Source organism: Ips typographus, linkage group LG16, assembly GCF_016097725.1.
Source record: "Ips typographus isolate SLU linkage group LG16, UJ_Ityp_2.0, whole genome shotgun sequence".
Lineage (NCBI taxonomy): Eukaryota > Metazoa > Arthropoda > Insecta > Coleoptera > Curculionidae > Ips > Ips typographus.
Genome location: NC_138437.1, coordinates 5218011 through 5241641, shown reverse-complemented (window position 1 = coordinate 5241641; position 23631 = coordinate 5218011). Strand labels below are relative to the sequence as shown.

Here is a 23631-nt window from a genome sequence, read left to right as displayed (position 1 = left end):
ATTTGAGCTTTTTATAATAAAATAGGTCTATAAACTTTTTTATTGTTCCCAAATGTTTTTTTTGTTGTGTTTTAATACAAAATTGGGCATTTACACAACTTTCAATGTTTTGAAACCCATTATAACATTGGTTATATATATTTACATCACACTATACTATTTAGATATATTTGCGAAAGAAATCTTGAACATCTTCGCGACTGACATACAGGGTGTCTCATTTTACTTGATATATTGATACTACAATAATGTTAAAATCTTTCAATATTTTAATGTGACACTCTGTACAGTGACATATATAATTACAGCTCTTTTAGTCAGTTTTAGCTCACTTTGCTAAATATGTACATATTCAAAAAAACGTGATGACTTACTCTTTAAGCTGTTAAGTTTAGCTTTATTATTCATTAAAGCACATGTTATACGTCGTTAATCCTATTGCAAAATTAATTATGTTTTAAATTAGTCTTGGGATTTATCTTCTAACCATGGCCTGAATATTGGTAAGGTCGAGGGATAATGGGTCCCTGTTTTGTTCCCATTTTCATCGTCAGAGTTCCTTATAGGGTAAGTGGCCATTACTATGGGCAGTTGCAGTTTAACCTCTTTTTGTAGTCCGCTTGGTTCCACTATGAACTATTAAAACAAATTTGACATTTATATAGTAAAATAACATTTTAACTTACAAATACGTCGTAATTAATCCTAATTAAATGGCACCCTCTTAAATTGGTAGGCGGTAAAGGAAGAATGTAAAGTTGTTCGTTGTCCCACTCGTCCCTTTCCCCAGGCCGGATTTTCCCCCTTGCTAACACGGCTAACTCCCTCTTTTCCATTTGCACTACTTTCCCTCTGGCCATGTAAGTTATTGTCTCAGTCAGAGCTGCTTTTGTACTTTTTATTGTCACCCTACTTTTGTTCAGTACACTAGCAGACACACCTTTAAGTGTAAACATTCATTAAATGAGTTTCAGGTTTATTAAGATGAGTAATGCTCACCTATACTTTCTCCAGGAACATATCCACCCCTATCCAAGGCGACTTTTACTACAACAGATCCAGATCCAACACAACTTACTCCAAATTTGTGTTCCACTTCGCATCTGAATGTTTCCTGTCCCGAAATTTTCTAAATTAGACAAATGGGCATACAAACAAATATTAGACATGCAAGGAAAGGATATCTGTGAAGAGAAGTATACAAAAGCATATTGCATTTATCCTTAATTATATACAACACAATTGCTTTACTCCAAACCGAAGATAGTGCACTGGATTTGCTACTTTTATAGGTAGGTTCTCATCACCATTTTTCACACAAACAAGAGAAAAAAACATGCAGCTAAAACTATTAAGCAATTCTTACCCCTAAAATGGCAGGTTCTAAATTTAAATCTATAGGATTCATGACTATAAAAACTTGCTGGTTCTTGTGCGTCAGCCCGTTGGGTTCCCTGAGGGCCGTTTTGCAGTAGTACTGTACCCAGCCATGTTTACCTAGAAACGTGGAGGGCAGTCCTAAAGGTAATCCTAGTTTGAAAGGAAAGCTGTGGATTCCAGGTGATAGAATCGATGGCCCCTGACCTATGAAAGTTTACAACTTTAGTGTATCTATAAGTTGAATAAATAGTGTTAGAATTTTGTTTTTGGAAAATATACTGGGCAATAAAAGCATCGCCATGAATCTTTTCTGGGTCAACTTCTTAACTCTATGTTGTATAAGAGGATTAAGATTGTGCATATAGTTAGACAATACAAATTATGCTAGTATATTAAAGTTCTTCACAATAAATTACGGTTTTTCTATGTAAAAAAAGTTAAACAGGGTATTTTGCTTTAACAAAAGTTTCTAGTGTCTTTCTCATTACACACAACAAATCATAGAAAGATATGAGATTTTGATAGTATATAGACATATAGTAAGTTAACTACAAATTTTGTTGACATGGCAAAACTCTATTTGATTATAGTGGTTATATTAGTTTTCATGTGAATTCTTAATTAATGTGATAATTTACGTTGACTGTGATGACCTCAACTACTTAAGAAGAATTCAATTAGAGTGTGGTTGTGAAAAAAAGTGCAATTTTTGCCAATTTGCAGTACTAAAATTTCATTCAGAAATTAGGAGCTTGTTCATATATCTGTATAATTTTCTACTTGTTTTACAGTTTTTAGAGAAGTGTGGCTTACCAGGCTCTCCAAGCAGTCTCATCCTGAAGTCTATGTAGTTTTCTTTGTCGTACACACGTTCTTGACGAGGGGTGCGCACCCTCACTACTCCTTCCCCTACCACATGGAAGTGTAAACCTAAAATCATGAACATTGTTGTAAAATAGTTTACGGTATTGTCCATATAAATATAAACTTAGGTTTGTAGAAGCTTCGTTTCTGGGATAAAAGGTATCAAAGTTATAACTTTAACTACACCCTAATTCTTTATTTTTCCTAGACATTATATGGAGATACTAAGATCATATATTACAGTAAAATAGCAGGAAAGGTAACTTTTTACTGCATTTGTTACAGCGGCACGCAGATTGATATGCACGTTTTATTATGTGTAATAACACTGGTAAAGTGGTGATTTTCTCTGTTAAACACAAAATATTTAAATTTATCAATTGTCTGCGAAAGAATTATTGATATTACAAAACGGGAAGTAAAAAGTCCTTTCTACTTCTATTTGTGAAAATCAATAGGTGTAGGCTTAAAAGGTTTGACATGTAATTGAAATTGAAATCTCTGAAAAACTTAAAAAAAGTGATTTTTTTAGTTGGTACATTTAAAGAAGAAAAAAAAGATGATAACCCGCCATGAGATGTGTTTCTGTCTGTACTTCATATCAAACATTTGCTATTAGATTTGTCTACCAGAATACCCTTGAGATGGTACAAGATGGTCCACACTATATAGCATTTCGTCCTCAGAAACATGTAAATACAGAAGTTATAGAGCATATAAGTTATAACTGACTGACAATGAAACAAAATACACATTAGCTTCTTTGTAGTTATTTGCAGTATAACTTTTTGCTTGTCTAGAATCTATTTTTTGGCTTTCTTAGTTACATCATCAGCTTGTACAAAATGTTTCGCGTTAATTTATCCCAGTCTAATGCAATTAGTTTCATTTTAATGTTTTCACAATTTGAGTAATTTACAAAACCTTGGATTCTTCTGTGTTGGTTGTTAAAGGTCGAGGTGCGTATTTCGTTTACCCCGCATATTTTTAAATAAATTAATACTTGTCAGGTGGTGTGCACTGTTGTTCAACGCACTTCCGTTTTTAGCGACCTGTGGGACATTTTAATAAACCACTAAGAAATGTTTTCACTTCACTATAAGGGAAATATGTGACTAAACTGTGGGACATTTTAATAAACTACTAAGAAATGTTTTCACTTCACTATAACGGAAATATGTGACTAAACTTAAAAAATAGCTTATAGCAGCTTTTATGTATAGTTAAACGCAGGAATTTGTGATACAACTATCATATCTATCTAGAAGGTAAAACCCAATTAACCTCGTATATTGAATGAGAACACGAGATGATCAAGACTTAATGTTCCTCTTCTTTCATAAGTAGGTTACGGATTTCTACAAATTTTTGTTGTTAGTGACCAAGGGAGATTTGCGAGTGTAACCTTCCGCATCTTTCACAAACAACTTTCTTTGTTTATAATTTTAAACCATAGGCGACCGGCTTTTTCTATTAATGTTTCGATATGTACTTGAATTTACTAAAATTTGAAACAATAACACAGTTTCTACAATAATAAGATTATGCAAAGGGGATGACAGTGTATTAAAAGGTTTTAACTAATAGTTGGTGTTGTAACAGCCGCCTACCTGAACACCTTCATGTCCAAAGATCACCATCACCAGGCAGTATTTATAAACATTACCAAAACTGGTCTTAAGATATCACTAAACACCTACCTAAAGCAGGTGTGTCGTCCTGAAGCTCAACAAGAACCCTTCCGGACAGAAACTGTCCGGGAAAGTACAACAGCGAGGTGTTATCGAACAAAATTAAGAACTTAAGCAGTTTTCTTGGCATTTTTCATTTAGTTTGTTAACACTGACGAAAGATACGCGGTACTATGGGTACGCCATGACCAAAATGGTGCTGCTGCACAACAGTACGCCCATTGCTTACTTAATTTCGTGCGAAGGTGAGGGAATTCCAAGGTTGTACAGGTGTGTACTCAGATGATTCTCTTTTACAACTATCTTAAGCGGTACAAGCTTCAAAAATGTTGTTGTTATTATGATGCCATAACGACAAGCAGCCCGCTATATTTGGATCGTAAAATCTGCAAAATTATTACAGCATACATAAATCGTAAAATTTTACTCTATTGTTACAAATTGTCATACCTTTTACCCTTTTAGGATTCGGATTTGATATACAATTTTATTAGAGGCACATTGTCATAAGTAACTGTAATTCATCGAAACCAGATGCAGATGTGTCTAGCATTATCTTCAGTGAAGAGTACCAGAAATGTTTAGTTTTTTTCACTCATTAATGGAAGAACAGTAAGAAATAAGTAATAAATCCTGGATATTATATTCATGCCTGGCTGTGTCTGTCGGTTGCTATTCGATTGGCATATCAGTGGAAGAAAAAGAGATTCTATTTCTTTGTTTCCTTATATGTATACCCAAATGACTTTTTGACGGTTTGTGTTATTCTGACAATTATATCCTTTTACAATACAGTGTAAATAGGGCGTACCTTCAAACCAAAAAAATCTACTCCAGAAAATAATTGGCTTCATTACAGCTAAGAGTCAAACTATCCTGCTTCAGCAAGACCTACCAAATCTGTTCTCTTCAGCAAATAGTTGCAGAAAGTATTCTCAGAGATAAATGAATTGTGACATCTTCAATTCAATTTAATTGAGTGCAAGAATCATAACATAGCAACACTCTGAGTGAAGATGGAAAGTCATCAATCTCTTGCTGTCAATCGAAAAATTGGTAGAAGTGTCCTCAGTCTTCAGGAGGCTAAAGGAGTAAGAAGAGGACTTTTTATTTTCTTCTATGAGTCATTTTGGTTAAGATTGTTGGAGAACAAATCTCTCAGGACTCTTTTCAGATTAATTTTCAGGAAAACACCATTGAATACAATGAGTTCTTAAAGTCTTACAAAGCAAGTGCGGTCTGTACCTAATTACTGTAATAATTCTCAGAAACAATGACACTTCACTAATATCACAGCTTCATATTCTCTAAAAAACTGAAACTTCCATGTATCGATATTAAAGCTAGTTAGAAAGTGTTTAACAAACCTAGGTACTGCAAATCGTTTCACTCTATAATTGTAAACAACAAATTACAGGTTCAAGATTGGAAAGTTAAATGAGAAATTTTGCAGACAAATATGAAGTAAAAACTTCCTAGATTGGATTTCTCGCAATGTCATCGCGTCCCAGATAAAATAAATGTATACATATGCCGTATTTGTTGTCGAATTTTTATATTACCTTCGGATAATGGAATTCGTGACTTCTTTATAGTAGGCCCTAGAATACTGAATAAATATAGAAATCTTGACTTCTGCCTTCTAGGTAATTTGGATTGCCACGCATAATTAAAATGAATGTGATTCAAGAAATCACTTGAACCAAAAAGTTGTTCCAGGAAAATCACCTAAAGGAAATACACAAACAATGTTCAGTAAATCGAAATAGCCAGTAAAAAGGATAATCTCTGATGATTGTATAATTCCGAAAAGACTTCTGTTTTTAGTGCAGACACGTTGAAACAAAACTTCAGTTAATATCCCGTTTAGACCATAGACGTATACAGGACTTCCATGATTTTGATATTCTAAATTATGCACTTTCCACCACAAAAAACTGATATAATAAAGATGGTTGTAGGTCTAAGTGGATAGATTAAAGGTGGTAATATTTAAGTTGGAACACCATAGACAACCACTCAAGTTTGAAACAACTTGTACGCCATTGGTGGTAAGTTATTGTGGCCGCCGTGCCGCTTATTTCATTTAACCTGTTAAGTTACTGTTTCTGTTATTGATGTCCCTGTATTGATTCTCCCTTGTCAGACTTGGAAGATATTTCAAATTCTTCATTTGTTGGTTTGTTTTAACGCTGCCGCTAGTTCATTTTCCGGTCTGGCAAAGCGGAGACCGAAATGAAATTAGCCGCGAACTTTAATAGCAAAACTGTTTTGATTATTTGCCTCTTTCTGACAAAGGGCGCAAGCAATGCTAGCGATTTCTTGATTAAAAACCACACGGAATGTGTCCTTTAATCTATTGGACTTTTTAATACGTCCATTGAAATGGAGCAATGAACTTTCGAACCAGAAAAAAAAACGTTTGATCCCAGGTCTATAAACAAAGAGAGAGAAAATTAGTGTTCTGCCATAAAATCAAGCCATTCGTTTTATGAGAAATGGTCTGTTTTCTGCTACACTTCATCGAACAGGGCTGACGACGTTTGGTCACTAGAGACAAATCATTTTTCTCGAGACATGGGAAAAAATACGTTCTATAAGCGTGGAAGGAATCTTACGATTTATGACATGACTAAATAACATATTCCAGCTCGGTTTCATATGTAACATCAAACTTCCCAGTTTATCGCCACAACTCCCACTATTTTTGATGATATGTGTCAATATCAAAATTAAAAGAATTGTATCAAAAACTTTCTTTCATGCCATTTTTTAGAGAGAGACCGTCCATTCCATAAACGTACTTCAACCTCGAAGATGTGTTTAACTTTCCGAAAGCACCTTTGTTTAATCTCCGGATCATCCATCAAACCAAAGCGACATGAATTTATCAGGTGCAATCATTAATCATTTACTGGCAGCGTATTGTTGTACAGCACGATTTTTCCTTCCGAAACCGATTTTTTTCCTTTCAGTTAAACAATACGAGCTTAGAGTTAAAACGGCCCAAACCTAATTACAAAGGGTGATCTTTATGTAACTAATTCCAGGATGCGATTCCTGATTTTATTTTTATGAAACAGTTTAAATAATTTAGAATCAAACTCAAATTAATTAGGGTATTGGAAGTGACCATAAATGGTCTAAATTAGAAGACCATGCCAGGATTCTTTCCAATGTTTGAGTAAAATAGTCGTTCTTACGTTTTGTGTAAAGAAAGATTAAGAGCACATCATAGTAACAGTCAAAAAATTGTTATTGCCTATCGCCATCATCTACTATAAAATGTTTAAAATACTTCAAGGTAGATCAAATAGAGGATACCAGGCCCTAGATTGAAACAAGAGACCTTTCAAGAGAAAAGTAGAAGAATATGTTCTAATGATTGTGCTGGCTAATTGCCCAGATATTTCAAAAAAGTCAAACTGATGAATGTTTTACAGAGAACATCGTATCCAAAATTTAAATTATTTTCTTCAGGTTTCTTCCTACCTTTTGCAATATCCTGTAATAACAGCTAATTTTATGATATACTATATTTTGACTTAACTATAAAGTCAGTTTTGAAAGTTTAAGAACTTTTTGAGTGTTACTGCACATGAATTTCTTATACATTACAGTAGCTTCTTAAAAGGAGTATTTTTATTTCTTAAAAATTTGTTGAACATAATGTGTAATTTCGTGGCAATTTTGCTATTGACAAAACCTATTAAACTGTAAAACGCATTTTTGTGAATTTGATTTTGTGAAAGTATGAAGAAACAATAGAATTCAGAAATAGGGATAGCCCGTAGAATTAATTTTCGTTCCGTCTGTAAGAAATACGAAAAGCAAAGGAAGCAGAACACAGTTTGTTCAGTTTAGAGATGCCATTACTATTCAATCCACGGCAAGTTCCCGAGCAAGGCTCGCTGTCATTCTTGTCTTTCTACATACTACACACCCTTTTTTGCGTGAAAAATAACTGAAACCGGAGTTTCACTCTTTTTGTTTGTATTTTCTGGGGGTATATATAATCTTGCCAATATTTTTTATGCGGCTCTTCGTGATATTGGATGACACTTTTTATTTCTTTGAAGAAAGATCTATCCCAAAAGGGTTACGAAAATTTTTATGTTGTTGAAAAAAGATTATGTCGACCTTATTCGTTGCCAGGAATGTAAACTAAACACAGAGAGGAATAACTAGGGTTGAACTCGATCTGGATAAATTACAAAGAAAAGGTGACCGTGCAGTAGTTAAAGTTTCCAATGACGCTATTTCGTGAATACCTTCTTCCTAATGTCTGGGGTTTAAGGTAATAATTGCACAAGCAACTTCCTCAAATATTTCTACTAATGCACAATGCGATCACACCGAGAATCACGATGAAAATCCAGCGTCGCCTTGCTCATCTCTTAGGGCAACTTGCATACAAAAATCCTATCGAATGTGGAACTGAACTAGACTATGCAGCCCAAAATGAGAAAGCGTCAAGCTTGAAAATGAACCTGGCAGAATTTTGTTTTCAATTTAATTTAATTTCCTTTGCCTTAATTTGCGGAACGCCTCTGCAATGAAAACGCTTAAGTAAAGTGTTAGACCCAAGGGCAGGGCTTCGCAACAGCGGGATATACAGCTAGGCTACATTGCGGTTTCTTGAGATGCCTAATATACTATAAGTAATGAACGCGAGATAGAACTGAAACAACGATCAAGATCCCTACATCGCTTGATGAATAGTGTTAATATACTCGGCAATAAATATGTTCTACCAAATATAAATTAACCCACTGACTTACATTGTTTGATGTTTTACTCCCTTATGTATTTAGCTTTGTTTTCTTGCTTAGGATTAGTTTGTCATAACACTCCAAAATGGACTGAAACAGATGACACTCCAAAGATGTGAGGTTGCTAAATTTTGCCACTTTATGAATAACGAAGTGAAGATATTCTAAGAAGGAATAAGGGAACACTCAGATAATAACCTTGCCACATGCAGATGCTAAATGAAGAAAATGCTAAAGAGTAAACCAAAGACACGATGGAGGATAATTGGAAACAATAATGATTTAAAAACATAGAGCTGTTGCAGTTAAAAATAGTGAAGAAGAGAGTACGGTAAACATACCTCTTTAATTTAAGAATGAATAAAGAGGTTGTAGAGAAGATTTGATAAATTGAAGCTAAACAGCTGAAAACCACTGAAGGTGTGGTTGTGTGTGACACTAGAATTATCATTCTTGGGTATCTTCCCAATGTGTTTGGACAAGTAATGACCATCAAAACTAATTACTTAAAACTGTTAAGGATTTAGGTTAGGTTAGGTTAGTTTTCTGGGAATGGTATTTGAAGTCCTCATCAAGACCAAGTTGAGAAATATATCCCCACTTTCCTTTATTTTGCTTTAAACAAGCTGTTAAAACTTAAAAGCTATATTTTTCCATTAAATCATTTTTGCAAGTCAAAGTAAATGAATTCACATTTCTACAGCCCATCAAGGTGTTCCACAAAGTGCACCCTATCACCGTTTCTGATGAATGAAATTAAAAACTGAAGACATTCAACTCCTTGCATATATTTTACCATATGCAGATGATACAGCACTAATATGCCACCAGAAAGGATGGAAATGATTAACCAACTGCAAAGGTTCCAAGATAGCATATGCAATTAAGTCAACATCAACTCAACTGTAATCCGATAGGTACATTATTTTCAATCATCGGTTATCAAATGTATCACAAGTACATATTAAAAACTTGTACAACCACCGCCTACAGCTAAATACTTGAGAATTACAATTGATTCCAAGCTTAACTTCCACATCCATACAGAAAACTAGATCCATTTACGATCCTTTTCCTCAATATTCGTCGTCCAGCTCCACATAATCTGGAAGTTACAGAAAGAGTGTGTTTGAGCTTTTTGTCTAAAGTTCGACATTCAAATAATCCATTAAATTCACTTCTTTATGAACTAAACCAAGTAATGGAACGCTTGCAGCTACCTTCAAGAAAATTTGCAGACGACCCTTAAAACATTTTAACTCTAGAAGACCTATCCAGAAGAAATTTACACAACCATCCTCCATTAACCTTCAACATCTTAATTCTACAGGATGTCCAGTAAGCACATGGTCAAAGAAGTACTGTGACATTCTTCAGGTCAAAAGATGACGATTTGACATAATTGTCATTAGGAATAATAATAATAATAAAAGTTTGATAGTTAATTTATAGTTATGAAAATAACTGATGGCCACGTTATTTGCAATAAGTAAATGTATAAAGAAAACAGAAGAAAGGATAACACTTTTTGAAGAAGAACTATCAATGTTACAAGATTTTACCAAGAGTACTAAAGCCTTCAAAAAGGATCAATGCCACACAATCCAACACAATTTTTCATTAAAACTTATAGAAACGTTCTGCAAATATTTTAGAAAATGGATTATTTTTACAAGAACTTATACCTTCACTAGCAGTGAATTCAGACACTTTTTCTTAATGACAATTACGTCAAATAGTTATTTTTCGATATAAAAAATGTCACAATACTCTTTTGATCATGTGCTTACTGGACACCCTGTATAATGCCAAGCAACTTTATTGTCAACTTTTTATTACTTATTTATTCTTATCTCCTTTCTGTTTATTGTTAGTTTTTAGGTAACTTATAATTCGCGGAATTTACTATGAGATAACATGTATAATCTAAACTAAACAATATATAGAATGTAGAAAATTCAATTATTTACAATGTTCATGACGTTGTGGGCTGTTGATCTCTACAATTTAGTCATTAATATGCGATTAAATCAATTAGTTATCAGGCACTTAAAAAATTGGAGTTTAATTGAACTTGACTCAAGTGAAGAGATAAAGAGCTTTAGTTGACACGCGGTTTGATAAATTATTATTTGTCCTGGAAACAAATAACGTCTACTGTATTCTTTATTTTTTAATAAATTTGAGTTTATTGAAGTTGACTTCTTCCTTGAACGACATTATTATTTGGTTTCCAGAACTGAAGAAGTCACTTATTATTATTTGCTTTAAGGGATGAGCAGTGTAATATGTTCTTCAAAATAATATCTGTACAGTTTTGTCTCGTTCATGTTCTGTCTATTCCAATTGTCTATAAAGAATATTTTTATTATTCCTCCGCTTTATTATAATATCAGTTAAGTAAAATGGTAATAAAGTTGGAAGTGGGCCAGAAGCGAGAGAAAGTGAGATGAGTGTTTGCTGTTTAATATAAAACGAATTCCCCAAAGCAACACAACAAGTGTCGCGAAAATTAAGGCACCCGAGAAAAATAATGTGATAAGTTATTTGAGTGAAATTGAAGAGCGAAGATGGAAAAAGTGAATATGGCAATAGGGCAAGAGCACGACGTGGGAGCGGCGCCTTGGAGGCTCCGCCTCCCGATGTTGGAGTAACTGTTGCTTTTGCAAAAGTGCCCCGGCGCCCCCCATTCGCTTACGGAAATTTGCACAGGAATGCAATTTCATCAAAGCATACAGCGCCGTTCTATTCTCAGTCCAGATCACAAGGCTCGACCACATGGAAAACAAAGTTATAAGTCTCGGTTACGGTTTCATTACACTGACTCAGACGGCACGCGCTACTCTGTAGGTTACTACACTCTAAATATTTTTTTTTTCTATATATTTTCCTCATTTTTACTAAATAGCATGTTTAGGTGACAGCAATTAAACTAAAAACTTTCCCAAACGTATATCCTTAACCACAGAACAAAATTTAAGGGAAGAAACATAGAGAAATTGGATTCGATTACATCAAATAGAAAACAGAGTGAGTTCTAGTGGAAAGTAAGTCGATTTCTAAATGAGACCATCTAGCAAACAATTGGATTATCAGAATTTATATAAACTGCAATATTTTTCTTATTTTACTCATATCTCTGTCTTTCCCGTTGCCATTAGTTTCGTCAAAATTATTCGTTTTCTTTTCTTATTATTTTCATTTTGATATGTAATAATATGTAAAATATTAATTTGTTTTAAGTAGAAAATAGTTAGGTAACTGTAGTGTTAAACCATACAAGGTTGAAACTGCAATTAAAGGAAGCAAAGTTATTCGCAGAATCGATGTTTCGTATATACAAACTAGTCCAATAGCTTATTTAAGAAGTTTTTACTAATTTCGTTTTGTCCAAGTCAAGGTAAATTATATTAAGAAAATGTAGTTTAGTTACTAATCCGTCAATTTTGACAGTTGTGCGATAATCGAGATCTTACAAATAATAGCAGTGTCATAACTCTCAAATTTGTCAACCATAAAAGTATAAAATACATTGTTTGTGGCGGTTTTACTTAAAATGCAGTGAAAGCACTTACCTAACCTTAAAAAGACAATGTAATTCATTGTTACATCAAAATGATTCCAGTTCAAAGAACAAAATGGCGAATTTTGAATCCGGAAATACAATAAATTAAAACTGCCATTATTCGATGGCATTTTGTTTTTAAACTCCTTTTTGAGACTCCATCCTGTATTTTAGTGGTTTTGACATTGACATTTTAAAACTCAATTTTCTAGGTTTGGCATTCAGGACTTTAACAACCCGTTACTCGGTTATTTTGAGAGTTACAATTATGGAACTAACAAGAAAATCTCACTTTATTACCAAACCTTCTAAAAGTTTAATATATTAAAGTAAAACATTGACCTATGATTAGCCTTTAAGTGATTGCCCTAGACTGATTACTCCTCTCTTACAAAATCAATCATTAAAGTTTCAATTAATCGATCTTAAAATTAAAATCTTCCACCCAGTTAAAGGCAGGTATACAAACAAAACATCCACTACGCTCGGCTATTTCTCCACAAAATCAATAAAAATCTTGCCCCAATAAACGTATTTGCCATTAGAGAGACACAAACATTTTTTTTGCGACATTAAATTTATCCGGAAAAGCGCCGACTTTGAGATTTTCCTCGATGGATCAAGCGGCACGCGCTCGACGACAGGCAACCTTTCGTCTTAGATTACAATATAAATCCCAAGTTTACCTCAATTTGCGGATGCTTATTTTTAAGTATCTGCTATCATTCCTCGTATTTTTCATAAAGCCCATAAACCTAAACAATCGTATTTACTCTGTTCTTTTCAGGATAAGCCTTTGAACACACACGGAATTCTATTGGTCTACACTTTTAATCAAATGTTTCCTATTGTCAAACTTGATATTTATAAATCGGTCTTAACGGAAATTCTACTTGCTAACAGAATGTGTCAACAAAATAAGTTAAACCAGTAAGTTAACATTTAAATTATGGTAGTTCATAATTTGACAAGTTATGATACACCAGTGTTTTTTAAAATATATTTTTTTTTAGTGTGATTGGCTTGATATTGGCTATATCATAATTTCAGACTATATGACATACCAGTATTATTAGTGATTTACTTTGTACGAGTTTTGAGTTGTTTATTTCTATAAACATGTATGAATTTTCAAATCAGTTGAAATTGTGGTGTGAAATTTGAGCACTCTGTAACTCAGTTATTTTTGGGAGTTCAAGGTGTTTTAACCACTTAAAAGAACCGTTTTGAGCTCCTCTTTCCAGTGGTGTTGAGTAAAAAATCTTAAAAATTGCGTACAGGGTAACAAAAATAGTGAACCTTCATACTTTTCTTGCAATTTTTTTGTAACTTGCACCATTTTTGAGTTATTTAAGAAAAACTGGTTTGGTGCAACAAATATTTAAATCAGTTGAAATTGTGGTTTGAAATTTGAACACGGTTTAAAGGACAGTTAAGGACAAAATCGCCTATAAAACCCACTTGGAGTAAGAATGTGATTGTTTTAAACACATTTTTGGAATCCTCATTAAATTTCCTATCCGATAGCATGAAAAAATACTACAAAATTTGGTACCGTTAGGGAGAAAAGTGGTGTCAAAATTTGAACTGTCACAGAAACACAGTATTTGTAATTGACCACTAATTAACCCATCACTATTTATTTCTCTAATAACACAATGTTTATATGGACTTCCATATAAACTACTGCTATCTATTTTTCTGATAATACAACAAAATATCAATATAGCAATACAAATTTTAATATTCATACCTTGTCATGACCATTTGACCAGTTTAATTCACTAAACAAAACACTTTCCACATTATCTTTTATATTCTCGCAGTGGCTTATTTGCATGAATTATCCTGAGCGAAACGCCACTAAAACCTTTAATGCAAGAACAATTTAACTGTAGTTAGAGGAACACAACTGGGAGGAGTGGGTCACTCTTTTATTTATATACATAATTTAAGCAGTTTCAACACTCCAATTTAAGAAAACTCGAACGAATTCCCAATTGTTCTGTACTAAATCTGCCCGAGGAGTAACATAGAACGTTTAACTTTAAAAGTTATGTATTACGATGTGACAGCAACGCTCCTGCATATTTCATTAATAATGTAGCTGTGGAGTTTTTAATCTGATGTTGAATGTCTCGAATCGTTGACTGCTTAATTGAGGGGTTGTTTTCATAATTCGGTGATTTATGATTGTCACTTTATTTCAACGAACATAATTGCACGGTTTATGAGTTTCACCTTATAATAGAATGGAAAAAAAACAAGAGTCGTTGAAGTTTGAAAGTTGGCCGGCAACATTGCGCGTCTTCAAACGCGGTGGCACGCTTAGAGTATATTTCGGCACAGTGCCTGACCAGAACTCGCGGTGAACTCTGTAGCTGAAATTCGCTCTGTTTAGCTCGTAAACGGCACGCAACTTCTTTGCGGAAGTTTGCTTTTCGGAGGCTTCTTGTGCCAGAGTTTCGCGAATTTGCAACAACAAATTTCATCGGCCAAATTTTGGGTACGCTTTTGGTAGATCTCCTTTTGTGTGTTTCATAAGAATGTTAGTGGTTGTGTGTGGCTTTACGTCCACGTGGTTTTGCTCAGAGCATTGTTTTCATTTTTTGCTTACCAAATAAATGCTGTAAAAATTTTGTACTGGAACAGCGTGATGTGAAAAATAGCTACAGGTTAACTTCGTAATTAATTTTGGAACAGTGCTGGAATTTAATTATTTTCTACTAGGATTTGTTCCAAAAACTTTTTTTTATACTTCATTTAGGTCTAAACTCAAATGATAATGCAGGTATTTAATTTTAAGTGAGAAACGTACTTTTTTAAACTTTTCTTCAAAACACTTATTATTCTAAAAATGTTTACGAAATGTCGAACCGAACGATTTTTCCTTTCAAAAGCGGAAATTAGTCCAGTTTTCCAAGAGAAACTTTATCCCTAAAGCATTAGGCGTCATTGAGATTCTTTAAATTGTTGGCATTTACTGGAAATTTTGAATACTGCAGATTGTATCCATGGAGATTTTCACCGCAAAATTATGTCAATTCAAGGTATTTGAAAACTACCGGAAAAAATAGAACTTTTATTGTACAGTACGTACCATTACTTTGCTCAATATTTTTTAAGAACAAAAAAATGAATTTCACTGAATTTCTAAATTATTAAAATATTTTTAAAATTCCTCATTATGTCATAAAAGACTGTTTTTAACGCAAAAAAATTATTACTTAAATCAAGTGTGTATATTTTTTTGTCCACCCAGTAAAAGCAATTTAAAACAATACGTCTTAAAATTTTCTAAAATTACCAGTTTCAACGTTTTGAGGTATTTCTTGAACGAATACAATATTGAATATTGTTGACTCACCTGGTATAGGGTGGTCAACGTTAGGTTAGGCTGTATTTTATCTTAGAAACCGCATCAGTTCACTGTCTCATAAGTTTTTATTTTCAATTTATACAGTGTGTTACAGTTACAGTTAAAAATGTATTTTCAATTCACCTTGTATATTTTATGATTAGTCAGTAGATCTTTTTCTTAATTGCACAGTATTTGTAATTTACCAGTGTTTCTGTCAGTTCAAACTTTTACACAGCTTTTCTCCAGGGAATATACCAAATTTTGTAGTGTTTTTCAGGTTATAGGATAGAAAATTTAATGAGAATTCCAAAAATGTGCTTAAAACTATCATTTTCTTACTCTAAGTGGGTTTTACAAGCGATTTTGTCTCTGACTGTTCTTTTAAACTGTGTTTCTGTCAGTTCAAGCTTTGACACCGCTTTTCTCTCTGACTGTATCAAATGTTGTAGTGTTTTTTCAGATTATTGGATAGGAAATTTAATGAGGATTCCAAAAATGTGCTAAAAACAGTCTTTTTCTTACTCCAAGTGGGTTTTACAGGCGATTTTGTCTCTGACTGTCCTTTCAAACTGTGTTTCTGTCAGTTCAAAACTTTACAAACTTAATTCTTCCTGACTGTACCAAATTTTTTAAGGTTTTTCCAGGTTTTTGGATAGAAAATTTAATGAGGATTCCAAAAATGTGCTAAAAACAGTATTTTTCTTACTTCAAGTGAGTTTTACAAAACTGTCAATATTTGCCTAGAATTTGAAAAAACTACAGTTTAACACAGTTCTTATAGGTTTCTAAAAAAGACGTGTTTCTGAGTTTAATAACAGTTCACGCAGTTATATACTGTATTCAGAAAAATCCCCAACAAAATGCAATAATGTTCTTGATAGTTGCCAAAAACCAAAACATTGCACCTTACGATATTGCCATGCAGAAGAAAAAAAGTGGCAATGGTAAAGTGTGAATTATTTTTAGTTAATTTTATGAAATAAATTAGGAAATAATCAGAAGAGTACAATAAAAATTCGGTGATAACAGAACCCTTTCTATAAGAGTGGCTCACATATTGATAAAACCACTTTGAAGTTTGTTTATTTATTAACAAAAATTCTACCACTATTTAGTTTACAGGAAAATAAAAAAAACATACTTTGAATTACTTTTACTGTGGAACACTTCTGTAAATTGAAGATAATTTGAAGTTTCCTTTAAGAGTGTTAATAAAATAATGCTGACAAGTTACAGCAAAAATTAAAATTTCTTTCATAAACCAGGATAACCAAAAGATTTACATTAACATTTCACATCATTCCTACAGTAAAAGCGTTGCATGTTTGCATAACATTTCACTATTTTTTCCTAATCTGTTAATTTGCTTGTAAAACTCGCATTCCAACTATATATTTTGTATTGCTAGATTGTCAACAAGGCTGGACCATAACAAAAACTGCATCAACGCTGATCCAGGATGTGAGTAAATGTTGGTAAGTAAATATGAAAATGTTTATTAGCAACTTTACATGTGTTTGTAAACTTCAGTGGAAAAATTGAATTTTTTTGTGAGTACCAAATTAATTAAAACAATTTTTGTGATTAATTAATTTACAACTATTGTTTACGATCTTTTTACGTTCTCTTATTTAACACAGTTCTATGACCCAAAACTACTTAGAACTTGTTACACGAATTAGGTAAATGGAATAAATTAATTTGCTAAATGCCGTAGTTTCACTATGAGGAAACTAGCTGCAGATTTTTGAGCTCTGAGAAATATTATACTTCGTGAAGCCTTTTGATAAACTTGGGAACTTATTTTACAGTATTAAAGTAACGAAAAAAAAATAAAAACATTTATTATGTTGCTTGGCTTGATAATTGGTGGTTACTTGCCCTTTTCATAATTCATTCTGTTTTCATATTACAATGTTTTGTTCTGCAGTGCCCAAGGGTGAACATTGTAGAACTAATTAGATTTTGATATAATTTCAGTTAGTCAATTCGTTTGCAAAGGTACAATGCAGTAGAGTTTACAATTCAATTGAGTGTGATCCCTATTTATTTTTCAAGTCCAATCTGTTCGTAAATACCCGGTAAAATTCAATCAATATTTAATTATCTGGAGAATGATGCTAGGAATAAATTCTAACATTCCCCTAATAAAAGTAAGTTTGAAAGAGTATAGAAGCGGCAAAATTTAAACAGTCAAAGAGAAAAAGTTAAATTGACTTTAAAAATCTCCGTACAGCTCCCCAAAAATCCCAATATTCTTAAACTTTTACCGTAAATATATGTTTAAGTTGTTTTTGATTTAAGAAACGGCGCCTAAAAAAGTTTTATTTAACAAGGAGATTTTGTCGCCGCACAAGAGGAATTTAGAGGACATTCTGCTCTAGTCCTAAACTTTCCTTCTACAGTTTCAATTTAAAAAGGGAATATTTAAATATCCATACTCATCCAATCCCTTGGGATAGTAGGGACATCGTATCTCCGATACTTCACCGCACAGCTGCAATATTCATAGCACATTCTCTAAAATGATAATATTACTCACTCAACCAAGGTAAATATTTAAGCTGTTCAAGGCATTTTCAATACATTACAGTATTGTCAGCTCTCCTAAAATATATAATATGTTATAGCATATGCTGCATATAACAACGATAGACACACTTATAACTTATGTATTTCTCCAAGACAATTTTATGCATCCTGAAGGTAAATTTAATGCTTGGCGATATTTGATGTGTCTTTCTTACCAAGCTTATATAATATTGTTAATACCATTAACAATTACTTTATTAGAAAAAAATTTTTGAGTTACCTTATGTTGTTAATTACCAATTGTAATTCAATTTTCAATTGCCAACAATTTTAAAAAGTCCTAAAAATTAATTTAATTACAAATCATTGAACTACTGAAAATAAGTTAAATAATGTACAGAGTGATTGTTTTTTAAAAATGTCAAAATTGGCATACGCCAATCGCTTGTCAAGTTTTTGACACATGTTTTGCTTATTTTAAATAGATCAACCTGTATTTTAGTTGCTCAATAGAAAGATCTTTTTTTTCTAATTTCAAATATGTCAAACAAATTGAGGTTATGTTGGTTACTTTTAAAAAATATAAATTGTAGTTGTCAACAGTGTTTTTGCCATGAATGCTCAAACAATTGAATTATTTGACTAATATTAGCATTTTAAATGTCACGTGTTTTTGACAACTGGCCTGTACAACGTTGCAAGTTCTAAATTACATATAATCAAAGTCACCTGACGTGTCTCTTACAATTTTAGCTTTTACAACTGTTTAAATTAGACTTAGGAAATTTTCTTGGTTTAGGCGGTTTTTTTATAGTCACATGATTGATTTTGACAGGTGTCAACTGGCCTTTACAGTGTTTCAAGCTCAAAATTGCATTACCAACGTCACGTGACGTGGCACTTACAATTTCAGCTTTCACAACTGTCTAAATCTGATTTAGCAAATTTTCGTTGCAAGCTCAAAATTGCATTATAAACGATGTGGCTCTTACAACTGTCCAAATTTAATTTGGCAAATTTTCACAGTTCAAACTATTTTGTATGATCATGTGACGTTTGGTAGGTGATGTTTTGGTAGGTCTCAACCGTCCTTTACAGTGTTGCAAGCTCAAAACTTAGATTATCAAAGTCATGTGACTAATTTTGACAGGTGTCAACTGCTCTTCATAGGTTAAAAAATACCTAACAACAGCTTTTACGACTGTTTATATTTTATTAAGCTTCCAGAATAGAGAAAAAAATAAAATTGTATATTTTCCCAAAAGTAACTAATCTAACCGCAAAAAGATACATTTGAAATCAGCAAAGTGAGATTTTCCGATTAAACAAATAAAATATAAGTGTTTTTTTTTTTTAAATGAAAACATTTGTTAAAAATGTGACAAGTGATTGACAAATGTCAATTCTGAAATCAGATTTCGGTAATTCAGGAAAAATACTGCAACTTTGTTAATTTAAACTACGATGTACATCAAATTTTAAAAACAGTTTTTACAAAAAAGCTCCTTTGGCTTATTTGGTTGACAGAAAAAAACATATTCTAACTTCCAACATTAGATAAATATAGTAAACTGTATTATGTAGATGTTTATCGAAAAGCTTTGAGTTAGAACAAATGTAAGTAGTTCAATACTCTGAACGTAATTGAATTACTTTAAAATAGTTTATCTACTGAACCAAGTGTAAAATCAATTTATTTGGTAATTTTTTTAATCGTTAAAGTTACTCAATTTTATTAGTTCATCGACTTTCAATTAATTACATCACAGTACAGTACAACAAGAAGTATACACTAAATTATTGCACTTAAATACTATATTAGTGGTTGTTTTTACATTTGTTTAATTATGGTAATAATAAGTAACCATTACTTACAAAATAAGGTCCATTAGCATCATAAAATTGATTCGGAAGCCATGGAACGTTAAATGTGGTGTTTAAGCATTCGGCGTACATCTGGAGAATGCAAAATAGATGAACAAATGAGTGAAGCAAAAGTAACAATGTTAACGGCTCCGAACCATCGAAAACAAAAACAAGTTAGATACCTATTAGAAGTACAAATATTTTGCTAACAGCGGCATTCTTGCCAGTCAGCCCGTTTCTGAATTTATGAAAGGCGTTTATCTTGGCATTTATAAATTGTTTACTTGGTACTCTACAGAGAGAACAAAGCTGTTTGCACGTTCTAGAGATAATTTTTTAAGGGAGATCAATCGTCGAACTTGTCAACTTTATCGTGCGTCTCTTTATATGTTCTTATAAAGATCTTTTGTTAATAAAAAAGTTCGATTTTATCCTCTGTTTGAAAAGACATCATTAGACGTAAACAACTATAAGCCAAGTAATAGTTAAACCACCAAAGTCTAGGATCTGCAAAGTAATATAAAAATATTAATTACTTAACATTCATGCGCCCAAACTTTCCGAAACAATTAAACTTTAAGTTCACAGTTTATTAAATAGCGTAATTCAATTTAGCATAGGAATCTTCAAAACTATTTGAGCATAGTACGGCCGAATTAACTTTTAATGCCTGTTCTTTAAAATTAAGTCGAGCTCGAGGAAATAAACGATGCATCAAGTAAATGCTCGATGACCAAAATTCCTCCACGATTTTCTTGAGAACGCTATCAGGAAAATCTAGCATAGATTGATGTAATTTATTATTAACTACTACAAAAAGTTGTAGCAACGATATTTATGCAAAATTCTCTTCTTCGAAGTTTAGTATAATTTTTTAAATTATTCCCAGCATTAGCAATTTAAAACACCCTTTGGAAAAATGAGTTGTTACTTCCTAGTCGTAAATATTGTATTAAATAACATAATACTTTTTTAGGCAATCTGATCGATTTATGAACTTGTCCACTGGACTACTGGGCACGTACTTTATCTGCGGACATTTCGCACATTAATCTTTAAATGACTGACCGCTTTTGCTAAAAGAAAGTTTTCAAACTGCCAGATGCTCATTCAAAAACAATGTTTATTGCTCTGGCTTTGTTCTGGTTATATCACTATCATGCAACAGGAGTTTTAATTTCTAAATAAAGAAATTACTATGTTATAAAGTGTTTAGTGCAATGCTTCTTAGATTAGTTAGATTGCTAAGTTCTCTTTACTAATTTTATCTTTACATTAGGTTTTTAAGTCGTTCTATAAGACAGACATAATCTTGATTCAACCAAGTCAACAAATAAAATTATTTTGACACCTTTTATTACCAAACATCATACATTTTGACAGGCACAGTTTATCCGCACTATTAATATAAATAACAAAATATGTTTACTGAAATTAAATTGATTTTCTAGATAATTACGTAATCACAATTAATGTAAAACTAGGACTGCCAGCTTACGTCAATGATTTATTTTTCAACGAAAATGCCATAAAGGACAAAGAGAATCTTAAATGTCAAGTTTTTATCGACATTTTACTTTACAAGTATTATTAGTGATATTTGAGTAAATATGCAAGCAAAATGAGGTTTTGCAACTCTAAAGACGTGTTCCATTTTCGATCCGATAGCGGTATACATTAAAATTATCGTAGGAGAACATTAGCTGACAATCGAGGGAATATATTTTCCATTTAAGCGTAAGCCAGACTGCAATATTTTTCTTAAATATCGATAAACCTATTTTCGGATCCAGCTTTGGTGGATTTCTTATATTTTATTGTCGCTAAATATGAATTTTAAAATGATATTTTTCTGGAAGGGATAGTATATTTTAGTTTTATCTTAGACAGAGATTGTTGTACTGAAATTCAATACTAAATTGTATTAAAATGTACAAGAGCCCAGTAGTTAATTTTAGTATCAATTTTACAAACTTTCCAGCTGTAAAGGAATTAACGCGAAGTTTATCCCAATTATCTTTTTGTACTTCCCTAATACTAAAGGGGAGCTGGTCTTGTGGTAGTTTTAACGAAACGCTGACTAAAGTTAATTTCAACTATTCGCAATCGTATTTTCGTTATTATTTTAGTTTACCCTTTTGCATGCATAGGTGCAATTCTTATTTAAAAAATTCCTGTACAGGAGTTTATGCAGCTGCCTAAGTTAAATGCTTAGGAAAAGTTTAGCAAGAGCACGTTTTTTATTGCTTTATTCCCCTCGTATTTTAGTCAGGTACAACAGAGCAAATTAGGTAAAAATATGAATATACAAAAAAGTCTTAATTAAAGACGTTGAATATGGAAGCACCAAATAGGAGCTCAAGTTTTTGTGGATAATTTTAACCATATTACAGTATTAGTTCGCTACTAACAAGCAAACATACATTTAGGGATTTCTAGAGTCACAAGAAAGTTTTGTGCCCGAAGAAAAGGAGCAATTATAAATCTAACTGCCGTTAAAGTAAATCTTTCTCCGTGGACCGACGAAACACATATTTCTCTTAAATCACGAAGGACCGATTGAAAAGTAGTGCAATTGATTTGGATAAGAATACTGTGTGTCAGATGGTCGGCACGATTTTGGAACAGGGCATGAACCATCTGCGTGCGTGCTTAGCAAAAGCGGAAAGTAAGCTATTACACTGAAAATGTGGTAGTTTAACGGCAATGGAGAGAAAGAAGTGCAAAAAGTATCGGCCAATGGAGCCAGCGTACGAACGTTGGTAACATCGTTCATATTGCTTTTGTCCGGGTATTTATTTTTTCGCTCTGCTGATATACTGCTTCGACGTTGATTTTGGAAGGTACTGAAGTGTAAAAAATGTCTGAAATTACTTAGTTGACAGATTAAATGTGAATTATTAAAGTTGCTAAGAAAAATTAAATTAACTTTTGCATGTAAATTAATACAGCAAAACTGATTTGAGAAACTTCTTTCGGGAGATTCTTGTATAGTTTAAAATACTTAAAGAGACTTTCTTCTACTAAGGATTCGAAGAGAACCTTACTAGTTATTTTATATTTACAAAATTATGGACCCTTAAAACTTGACTTTAACAAATAAGTTGAACGTCACTCTAAAGTACTTAGTCCGTATTTTGGTGAACCCATTATAAAGTTGGATGAGTTAATCAAACATTATCTTTGAGTAATAACTAGAAACTTAGAGTAAGTAACCTATATGAAACTGTTACACATTGTTGGGATTATTGAACAAATCAGAAACAAATTTAATATTCGGTTTGAGCGACAGTACTTACACAATTTTGGCAACTCTCCAGTTTTAATAAATAAGTAGACAATTGAATTCATAATACTTCTTGATCATTACTTGAACTACTCGGAAGTTCAAAATGTTGCGTTATAAAACAGCTTTTATAATGCAACAATTATATTTTATTAGCTAATTTGTACACAATCTAAACTTTCCTCATGCACTAAACTTTACCCGCTCGAACTCCAAATATAACGAACCGTTTACTCGGCAGAGATTTCTTTCTGAATACCGCAACTTTCTATGACTGATCCTCTTGCAGTACCCTTTTCACTCAAAAGGCGCCG

General features: G+C 32.6%; 2 protein-coding genes across 5 annotated transcripts in view; one reads left to right on the top strand and one right to left on the bottom strand.

Moving 5' to 3' along the window:
* Positions 1-48: 48 nt before the first annotated feature.
* Vdup1 (arrestin family protein Vdup1) lies at positions 49-4149 on the bottom strand. 2 transcript variants are annotated; one of them, XM_081994519.1, is made up of 6 exons: positions 3945-4149; positions 2194-2310; positions 1367-1584; positions 1000-1129; positions 687-940; positions 49-636 (listed from the first exon to the last, which is right to left on the bottom strand). In XM_081994519.1, the coding sequence occupies exons 1-6, from the start codon at positions 4063-4065 to the stop codon at positions 463-465; spliced, it is 1014 nt and encodes a 337-aa protein (XP_081850645.1). In that variant the 5' UTR covers positions 4066-4149; the 3' UTR covers positions 49-462. The 2 variants fall into 2 exon arrangements, with proteins under 2 accessions (XP_081850645.1, XP_081850646.1); XM_081994520.1 differs by having other exon boundaries at positions 1000-1114.
* A 10485-nt stretch (positions 4150-14634) lies between these two features.
* LOC145739134 (lachesin-like) overlaps positions 14635-23631 on the top strand; it is a 69805-nt gene continuing 60808 nt past the window's right edge. For all 3 annotated transcript variants that reach the window (XM_081994516.1, XM_081994514.1, XM_081994513.1), the window contains exons 1-2: positions 14635-14778; positions 17042-17108. The gene's annotated coding sequence lies outside the window, so the exon portion shown is untranslated. The remainder of the gene's footprint in view (positions 14779-17041; positions 17109-23631) is intronic.

Coding starts and splice junctions, on each gene's coding strand:
- Vdup1 (XM_081994519.1), bottom strand. CDS start 4,065: ATGCCAAGAAAACTGCTTAAGTTCTTAATTTTGTTCGATAACACCTCG. Junction 1,585..2,193: donor GAGACTGCTTGGAGAGCCTG/GTAAGCCACACT, acceptor AAACTTTCATAG/GTCAGGGGCCATCGATTCTA. Junction 941..999: donor TGTTCCTGGAGAAAGTATAG/GTGAGCATTACT, acceptor TTACACTTAAAG/GTGTGTCTGCTAGTGTACTG.